This window comes from Mesitornis unicolor, unplaced genomic scaffold (assembly GCF_000695765.1).
Source record: "Mesitornis unicolor isolate BGI_N332 unplaced genomic scaffold, ASM69576v1 scaffold18189, whole genome shotgun sequence".
Taxonomy (NCBI): Eukaryota; Metazoa; Chordata; class Aves; order Mesitornithiformes; family Mesitornithidae; genus Mesitornis; species Mesitornis unicolor.
Genome location: NW_010209458.1, coordinates 1899 through 12003, shown reverse-complemented (window position 1 = coordinate 12003; position 10105 = coordinate 1899). Strand labels below are relative to the sequence as shown.

Genomic DNA, 10105 nt, shown 5'->3' with positions numbered 1-10105 from the left:
CGCGCAGCGCCAGCCGCGCAGTGGACAGCAAGCATGTGCGGAGCTCCTCCATGGCCAACCTGCGGTCCCCGAACGTCGGCGTGCGTTCCGGCCTGAAGAGGGACAGCAAGTCGGAGGAGAAGGGGTTGTCCTTCTTTAAATCGGCCTTAAGGCAGAAGGAGACCCGGAGGTCGGCGGACCTGGGGAAGACAACGATGCTCTCCAAAAAGGCAGCGAGTGGCAGCTCCAAGTCGGGCAGTAAAAACTTGTTGGAAGACAAGTCGGAGAAAGGTGGTGTCCCCCCAGCCTCTCAAACCAACGCCAACGTCACCGCTAAAGAAAAACTTGTCCCAAAAGACTCTGCGCCCAGCAAACATTCTCTGCTATCCAGCCGCAAGTCCAAGTCTTCCCAGCCAGATCCCGGGGCCCAGTCTCCTCCTTCCAGCGGCAAGCAGTGCGACAAGCCGCTGAAAAGGTTACCTTCCAGCATGCAGGTGTCTGTACGGCCTTCTCTGGAACCTCAGTGAAATGCTGCAACCCAGGTGTCTTTTCTGCTGAGAAGCTAATTTATTCTGAGCTCTTGTTTTTTTTGTTCATGTGCCTAATGTGTGTTGTGAGGAGAAGTTAACTGCGAGTTGTCAAAGCGCCTTTTTGATTCTGCCATCAAACCAAATAGCCACAGGCGGCCAGCTCCGCTGCGAGCGGTCTGGGGCTGGGGTCGTCGTGGACGTGAGCGCAGCTGCCCCGTAGCGCTTGTGTGGGAGTCTCTGTGGAAAACGTGAGCGCTTTCTTCAGGTTGAGGGTCTGAGTCTGCAGCCCGGTTGTCCTGGCACTGCTGTGCTTTGTGGCGCTGTGAACTGCTGTTCCTCTGGGCTTGCTCCGGGCAGGCCGTGCCCATGGCCTTGTTCCGAGCTGGGGAGGATGCGAAGGAGACCGGAAAGGAGAAACTGCCGCTTCGTCGTGCTCCCGCAGCCCTCCCTGCTCCCCTCCATTTCCCAAGCTTTCTAAAGGGCAATATTTCAACACTAATGTTGTTTCTCAGGTATATACTCAGCCAGTATAGGAGGGACTAGCATTAGTGGATGGACAGAAAGGTACCTGTGTGTCCGTGTCTGCGCAAGAGGTTTCAGCTTTGCGTTCCAGCAGCAGAAAGTGCTGTTGGTTGGGCTTTGTTCCTTGAAATGTAACCTGCGTTTTTTGTTGCTGCGTCTGTGAAGAGTTCCACTCTGTCCGTACCTAAGGCACCTCTGCCCTGTCCTCTTGAATGCGTTTCTCTCTCCTGAAGCACTCTGCTGAGCAGCAGCAGCTGGGTGGGAGGTGGTTGGGATGGTGATGCTGATGCTGATGCTGTCTTCATGCACCCAGAGGGCGGTGATGCTGTTAGGTCCCTGTTCAGACTCCTGAGAAGCGTTTCCTCATGTGCTCAGATGCTGAATCATAGCGGTGTGACTGTAGCACCCCTTATTTATAGGAGCAATGTTCAGATCAGCCACGTCTTGTCCTCTCTGAGCGTGCTTTGCGCGAGCCCCTCTGCGCAGACCGGGGGGCTGTACCAGACGCTGCGGTTTCCACGCTCTGCCTGCTCCCTCCCCGCGCTGCTTCTCACCCTCCCCAGCCCCCTTAGAGCTGCCGCAGCTCCCTTAGAAACGTCCTGGTTCCTGCTTGGGTGGCGTCTGTCAGGGTAAACCACAGCCGGTGACGTCTCTGTTTACAGCCCCTGTCGCAGGGAGGTTCCTCCTCAGGGGTGGATTCCTCGAGCCCTTTTGTTCACCCGTGGTGTAGGTTTTGGTTTAATTTCACGAGTTTTGACTGATGCCCTGCACGTCCTGCGGGCACAGCGGTTCTCCTGCGCCCGTGGGGGTGAGCTGGGGGTGCCGTGGGTCTGGTGGGTGCGTGGGGGTGAGCCCTGCTCTGTCTCCCAGCGTTCTGCATTTGCCTTCACGCAACCCAGAAGCGATGCCGGTGTCCCTGCAAGGTGCTGGACTCTGTGCCCTGGTCTGTGTTTGTAGGCCCGAACACAACATCTCCTTGACGCGTTTATTTCTTCTCCCGGGTATTGTTTCGGTCTCATTTATTGCAGCTCAAGAAGCAAAGATGGCATTACTTGCTTCTTAAATGTATGGCTCGGATTATTCTTGGATTATTTTTGGTTATATCCAGCAGAGCAGATAAGACTCGCTTCACATCGCAGGACTTAAATTACTCCCCGAAACGTTGATGTCAAAGTATTTGTTTAAGGTTTCATCTGTATTAAGGTCTCGCGCTGTGTCGGCTCCTCTCTTGTAACAACTCCTCTAGCAAGAATGTAATTCTGGTGGTGAGCCCTTACGCATCTTTAACGACAGAACCCAGGTTTCTGTGCGTTTTGCCGTGGGACGTTGGTCAAAGGTTATTTCTGTCAAATGACGTTTTCTTCTCGTGCCGTCACTCACTGCAGAGGTTTGAACTGGAAGCTGCTGTGTGGTTCCCGAGGTGTTTTGCTCCCGTCGTGCATACCTGGACTGAAGGAGACGTGAAGCTGTGTCCACGCTGGCGTTAGCTGAAGGCCGGTTTGGGGTGTGGGAAGGGTCCTCGGAGCTCCCGTTTGGACACAGCGGGGACGGGAGACCCTGGTGCCCGGTGTCCGGCAGCGGGTGCTGAAGCGGTCGAACTCTGCAGTCCCGTGGTGGGTAATGCTGCTCTTTTTCTGTGCATTCCCCGTGGAAACTGCTGCCGGCTGCAGCTCTGTGTGCGGTGCCAGCCTGGATGTGGTACCTGTCCCCCCACATCAGCCTCTCTGTGCACAGACCCCGCTCTGCGGATAGGCCCGTGCTGTGCCCTCCTTGGAGCAGAGCGGGTGCTGCTCGGTGTGGGGCTGCCTGGGGGTCCTCAGGCTTTGGCCTATGGGATTTGCTGCCATCGTGGACTGCAGGGCACACATGGGCAAAGCTCCTGCCCTGTGGCTGCTCACAAAGCCCCGTTCGCTGCCGCTCTGCACCCCTGCTTTTTGGGATCGCGGGTTTCCAGCCGTGCTTGCACTCAATGCGCAGGAGAGGGTGGAAGGGTTTGGGTCCTGGAAGCAGCAGCGTTCGCTGTGAGTAAAGCCAGGCCTGGTTGCAGTTGAAGTCGTGGCTCCATCAGTGATGTGGAGTAAACCTTTCTAAAACTGGATTTAGGTTATTGCAGGCCCTACTTAAAGGGATCTAGAGGGGAGCAGCAGCAGCAGTCTTCTCTCCTTGCTGAAGAGCACTGTTTCCCAGCCCTGCCACGCGTGGGAGTCCCTGTCTGTGTGTCCGTTGTGTGGATGTGGCACGGAGCAAGGGGCTCCCCGTGGGCCTCTGCCGAATTGGGTGCAGTGGTGCCGTGGCGTCGCGCTCCGGTCCTTGGGGCAGGGAGGGCTCGGAGGCTGCTCTGGCGCAGCCGCGTGCGCCATCGCTTCTTTTCCTAAATTCAGGTTTGGCTTCAGAAGCACTCGTGCCTGCGGGGAGGTGGTGCTGCCACGCCAGGGTCACCGCTGGCCGGGCCGGCACAGGTCCCCGGTGGATTTTGGGCTGGACTCGCCTGCGTCACCGTGCGTAACCCGTCCTGCCCTGGGCTGACGGCCCCGGGGCGCGGGGCAGCGGCGCCTCCGTTCCAGTGCTGGGGTCTGCGGGGCCACCTCAGAAATTATTTTTACCCTTTTTTGGGCTGCGTCTTTTGGATAGCGTTTAGTAGTATACCGATTATAAGCACATTTTCAATGACGTGTATCAAAGAGGCACCTTTTATTTGTATTAATCACGTTTGATAGACAATGCGGTGCCTGCGGTTCTCTGTAACTTGTAAGTGTCTCACTTTGAGTGTATGAGTCGTTAACCCTTTCGAACTTATCAAATATGGCTAAACTAAAACAAAACACGCTTAGGATAGAGGATTAGCCGCTTACTCGCAGCGCACGTGCTCGCCGTGCGTGCCCTCACCCATCCGTCCGTAGCCGCGGGGTGCTTTGCTTCCCCGGCCGAAGCTCCAGCATGAGCACCCGTGGTTTTGGGGGCAGCTGTGCATGGCCGTGCTCCCGCTGTCCCCGTGCATGCCCTGGACTATGCAAGCGCCGGGCGCCGCTCGGTGCCGGGCTCCTGCCGCGTCTGCGCACCTCGGAGCCTTTCCTTTGCAGAACCCCGACCAGGCTGGGGCGTAGAAACGGCCAAGGGATCCGGAGCGCTGAAACGACGACGAGCTGGTTTTCTGTGTCGCTTTCTTTGGTTTCTTCTGTTTCCTTTTTATTTCGAGCAGGGGAGCCTGCTCCGTTCTGTGTCGCCTGCGTTTTCCGCCTGGTTTGACGCACGCTCTGCGCTGTGAGGAGAGGCGCCCAGGAAAGAGGGTTTTGTTGGGTTTCCGTGCTAAGGGAGCGGCTTCCAGGTGTCGGTGTGCTCTGTCTACAGCTATGGGCTCTGCTGCCCCCTGAGCCCCCAGACCTGTGCTGGGGTTTGTGTCCCCAAAAACCTGCGCTGGGGTTTGTGTCCCCAGAAACCCACAGTGGAGTTTGTGTCCCCAGAAACCCACAGTGGGGTTTGTGTCCCACAACCCTGCAGTGGGGTTTGTGTCCCCAAAAACCTGCGCTGGGGTTTGTGTCCCCAAAAAACTGCAGTGGGGTCTGTGGCCCCCAAGCCCTGCACTGGGGTTTGTGTCCCCAACCCACAGTGGGGTTTGTGGCCCCCAAAAACTTGCAGTGGGATTTGTGTCCCCCAGAACCCACAGTGGGGTTTGTGTCCCCCCAAGCCCTGCACTGGGGTTTGTGTCCCCCAAGCCCTGCACTGGGGTTTGTGTCCCCAAAAACTTGCAGTGGGGTTTGTGTCCCCTCAGCCCATGGTGGGGTTTGTGTCCCCAAAAACCCACAGTAGGGTTTGTGGCCCCCAAAAACTTGCAGTGGGGTTTGTGTCCCCTCAGCCCACGGTGGGGTTTGTGTCCCCAAAAACCCACAGTGGGGTTTGTGTCCCCCCAGGCCCTGCACTGGGGTTTGTGTCCCCAACCCACAGTGGGCTTTGTGTCCCCGGGGGTTGGGGTTTGCGTCCCCGGGGCTCTGTGCCCGTCCCTTTGGTCCCCAGCACGCAGAGGGTTCGGAAGCGACATTCCAAGTGGTTTTACCGTTCCTTTACTTTGATTTTGTACCTTTGTCATTTGCCTACTAATCCAGAACGATTTGGCGGTATCCGAAGTTACCTGTGGAGGGAACTGAAATTTAGTTTTAATCTGTGGTGAGATCAAAGTCCTACACGGCTCTCTTAATAAAAGCACCGTAAAGCATTTCCTGTTAGGAGCTTTATTTTGTAAACTCAAGGCACCTGAAGACTTGTACAATACCTGTCCTAGGTCTAAAGGCCTGGGGAGTCTTGGTTTTTTAAAGGCCATAGCACTCGGTTTATCCACCAACGGTGATTTTAAAGACACAGATCAGAGCTGAGCGTGGACACCAACCCCGAGCGCTCGGCCCCGCAGCACAGAGGCGTTTGGGTGCCGCGTCGCCTTGGTAGGGTGGCACAAGGGAATGCGGGCTGCGAGCGGCTGCGTGGTTTTCCTGTGGCCTTCCGAGTACCGATGCGTACGGATTTGCTCACCAACTGTGCCTCACCATTGGTTAAAACTGAATTTTAAGTCCTGTTGCAGATGCAGTTTCTCCTCTGGACACGGCGTCAGATTTTACACTGGAATCCCTGCGGTTTGGAGGCTGCAGGTCACGTCACTGTACACCGGTCCTGGCCCGCGGGGCTTGCCCGCACCTTTGATATCCCCCTCTGTGTTTTAATGTTTCCGAACTGTACAGCAACGGGGAAAGCAGGCTGTCTTTACTTGGGATCGAACATTGTACCATAAATTTTAAATTATTTGAGGACGAGTGCATGAGACTGTGTCAATGCCTTTTATTATTTATTTGTATGTTTTATTATTCAAGGTGTATGCACTTTTAATATGCAGAATTTATATTTTTATGTTAAAAATCATTTTCTTTCAGAAAGAAGAGTTTGAATATGAGGAATTGGAACTAAGTGCAAAAAGGGGAAAATATGTAATAAAATACAATAAATTTATTACTAGGCATCCTGCCTGAGCGAGCGTTTGTCCGGGTCCCCGTCCTCACCCGTCGGTGGCTGCGTGCCCTGCACCCTGCAGGGACCCCCCTCTTCTCTTGGGGTTGTGTTGGTTTGGGGACCCGAGGCCTGGGTGCCTGTTTTGGGGTGCAGAGCTGTGCCACAGTGTCCTGGGGCTGCGCTACCCTCGCAGCGGCTGCAAGGCTCTGGTGGGAGCGTCTCCATGTCCCCACGTCCCCATGTCCCCACATCCCCATGTCCCCACATCTCCACGTCCCCACGTCCCCTCAGAACGGGCAGTGCCGGTGCTGCCCACGCTCCATCCCCCTCCATGTCCCCGCTGCTGCAGTGACAGCGCACGGCTCCACTGCTGGAGGTTTGGTTCAGTATCGGCCTTTTTAATGGTTCCTTATTGAACCGAGGCTTAAACTGCGCCAGAGCGATAGCAGCCGCGGGTGTGATCACCTGCTGCTCTAGCTCTGCTCCCAGTGTAATCTGTTTTCCATCGGCAGGGTGGGCAGCGGGGGCTCTCAGCTGTGGGGGAGAGTGTGGGTCGCACATGGACTGCTCCTGCCCCCCATGGAGCGAGGAGGATGAGGATGGAGCAGGGAGGATGGGGAGGATGAGGAGGATGAGGGTGGAGCAAGGAGGATGAGGATGGAGTGAGGAGGATGAGGATGAAGTGAGGAGGATGAGGATGGAGTGGGGAGGATGGAGCGAGGAGGATGAGGATGGAGTGGGGAGGATGGAGCAAGGAGGATGAGGATGGAACAAGGAGGATGGAGTGAGGAGGATGAGGAGGATGGTCCTTGCTCCCTGCTGAAGGGACATCCCTGCCTATGCAGTGGCTGCGTTGTCTGCAGGTGACAGCAGGGCTGGGTGAGCTACAGCAGGGAGACATCCCTGTGCTGCTGGGCTGCCCAGGCCCCAGTGGGGATAATGGGGAGGCTCTGCTGCTTCATTCTGGCCAGGTCTGCAATGAGCTGGGGTGAAGAAGAGCCTCGGCCCAGCCTCCTCCTGCCCCAGTAGCTGCTTTTCCCCTGTAAACCCTGTTGCTGTAGCACTTGGTCACCTCTCCAGCCCTGGCAGAGCTGCGGTGGAAACCTCCAACTCTCAGGATGAATTGGGGAAGGGCAGCTTTGCCCTCCTGGCACCTCCCAGACAGTGGAGCTCCAGCTCAAGGGAGATGTGTGCACACAAGTGGGACGTGCACATAAGGCACCGTTCTGTGTTTTCCCCGATTGCGCTGTTTTCTCCGCGCCCAGCACTGGTGCCCATTCTTGCAGTGCTTTTCCAGCAGCCAGTGCTACAACCATGGCCACGCTCCAGGGGTGTCCCAAGGGGTCCCTGGCTGCACATCCCTGCATCCTGGGGGTGTTGGGTACCACCGACCGCTATGGGGAGGGCGGGGGGGATGCATCTGCCCCTGTGCCTGCAGGGGAGGGCACTGGGGGCTGCAGCTCCTGCCGGGTGCACGGGGGTCCTGGGTGTTACGGCCGCTCCGCAGTGGGCGGTCACGGCGTGGGAGACCCGTCCTTTTATTGCGTACCAGAGTAATTACTGCATGGCCAGTATGGAAATGGGGATGGCTAGATGTCGTATTAAATCATGGGATCATCACTTATTTATAGGTGATTACATTAAAGAGATATTAATACAGCCAAAGGCTTCGCAGAATTAGAGTTAATATATTTTTGTTTATTATATTTGCCAATATTTCTCCAGCCCAGGCGGGCTTTATGGCCACTTATTAAACAGAGAGCAGTTCCCTTGCCCCAGCCGGGAGGGTGGAGAGAGGCTGATTGGAAAATACTTGAGAACCTTGATGTTTGAGTGATGAGATTTTATTGTCTCTGTGTTCAGGAGGGTCCGAGGGCAGTGCCCGGTGGCTGTGGGACCAAGGCTGGGATGCAGGGGGTTGTTAAATTTGGGTCAGCTGGGCACGGAGCAGGGGCTCGCGGATATTGGGGTCCTCAGCCGGGATCGCCGGCACTAAATGGGATTAGGGCATCGCAGGACGAGGTGTGGATTCCTGACACCCCGGGGAGCGCTGGCCTGTTCAGGAGGGTCCGAGGGCAGTGCCCGGTGGCTGTGGGACCAAGGCTGGGATGCAGGGGGTTGTTAAATTTGGGTCAGCTGGGCACGGAGCAGGGGCTCGCGGATATTGGGGTCCTCAGCCGGGATCGCCGGCACTAAATGGGATTAGGGCATCGCAGGACGAGGTGTGGATTCCTGACACCCCGGGGAGCGCTGGCCAAGATTTCACCACATCCCCATGCCCCGGCAGCCTGGTTTTGGGACGGCTGAGGTGCCTCCTGCCGGGCTGCAGCAGCTCGGGGGACACCAGCGCACCCCCAGCCCATGCAGGAGCCGGAGCAGCCGGGCACAGCCCTCATTCAGCCGCAGTTCGGTGCCGGTGTCGGGGATGGATGTGCCAGGAGCTCCCTGCCTGCAGCTGCTGCCTGTGGGATATTTATTAACATCCTCCCAGAGCCAGCACTAAACCCAACCTTCGGAGGCCGTCGGTAAATTATAACATATTAGGCACTGTCATCCGCACCCCTGGACTCCTAAATTTCGTTCTAATTAGAGGATTGCTTTTCCTCTCTCAGCACTTTTCCCCCTCTGCTGGGTATCGATCCCGTCTCTGCGGGGATCTGACCAACTGTTGACAATTTACGGTGACATAAAAACGGGACGTCTTGCAGCAGAAACCCAGCCTTAATGCACACCGGGCTCTGTGGGGGCCTGACCTGGTCCCCACACGGTTTAGCAGTGCAGGGCCTGCCCGTGCCCCATTGGGCACAGAGGGGTTTTACTGTAACACTTAACGGGGTCTCAGTTGTCATCCTAATTCATAATTACACATGTTCTAATTGAGACAGGTTTTCAATTGTCGTTGTATTTCATAATTACATGTGTTCTAATTGAAAGCCTGGGGGCTGATGGGGAGCCCCTGCCCCAGCAGTGCCCCAGGGGCTGCAAACCCGGGGAGCCGAGAGTGGCCGCTGCACCAAGCAAATCGGTGGCCACTGGGGTTCATTCGCTATTTGGGGCCCTTCCCGTTCCCCCTGACTGGAGCGGTGCCTGTGCTGGTCCAGTTCTCTTTACTGGAGACGTCTAAACGGGGACGTGAGCACGGTGTGGGCAGCTGGAGCGATTTACCACGGCACCACATGGCCCTTTTTCCACATCAGCTCCATCCGGTGAAAGAAACCATAAGAAACTGCCCGTCTGCCGTAATGACCTCAATCTGTTAATAAACAAATGCGTGCGGATGGCTGCGCGCTCCCACTCGGTCTGAGCCGCGCCGTGACGGATCGGCCCTTCCTGCAGGTATTGGGTGTTTCTCAAGTGATTCATCACCCCACGACAAATCCCGCTGCCAGCCCGCGCTGACACCCCATTTTAAACCCCTCTCCGGGCCCGGCACAGGAGCGGCTGCTTGGGAAACCGGGGCCTGATCATTTTTTAATGCATTGCAGCTCCCTGCCGATGGAATATTTATACCCGAGGAGTTATTTACCAAACAAGCGAGCGTTCGCAGGGACCCTGCATGGGGGGATAGCCCCCTGTGCCCCTTCCTGTGGTGGCAGGGGGTCCCACTGGGGCATCCTGGCCCCGAAATGCCACAGGACCTGGGTCCAGGTGTGCCCTACCTGGAGCTTGGGCTGGGTGCTGTGGGTGACAAGGAGCAGGGACAGGGACGGGGGCAGCAGGGATGGGCTGTGAGCAGAGGGCTTTGGTTTTGGGAAGCTCCAGGCCCTTTTGCTGGTCCTTGCTCCAGCTCCCGTTCCCACTGCCGCTCTCCTTCACTGGCCAACGCTGGTGGTGGTGCAGGGTGAGGGTGGTTGTGGTGTCCCAAATCCATGGGTTGAGCTGGGAGCAGCGGCACAGGGACACCCAGTGCTGGTCCCCAGCTCCTGCCCAGGGCCGTGTCCCTCCCTGGGTCCCCGTTACTCCCAGCCCGGGCTCTGCACCACATCACCACCGACTGCTGCTCCTGGGTGTCACCAGCACGGTGACATCTGCTCTCCCTGCCGCTTCCCTCCGTCTAATTCTTCCTTTATTGAAATGAGTTT

At 56.9% G+C, this 10105-nt stretch overlaps 1 protein-coding gene across 1 annotated transcript in view; it reads left to right on the top strand.

Moving 5' to 3' along the window:
* Positions 1 to 506, top strand: part of LOC104547273 (ubiquitin carboxyl-terminal hydrolase 31-like) — an 11630-nt gene extending 11124 nt beyond the window's left edge. Inside the window, 1 exon segment of the mRNA XM_010192889.1 lies at positions 1 to 506. This exon segment is cut by the window's left edge and continues 12 nt beyond it. Coding sequence (XP_010191191.1) covers positions 1 to 506 — 506 coding nt within the window.
* The last annotated feature ends 9599 nt before the right edge of the window (positions 507 to 10105 follow it).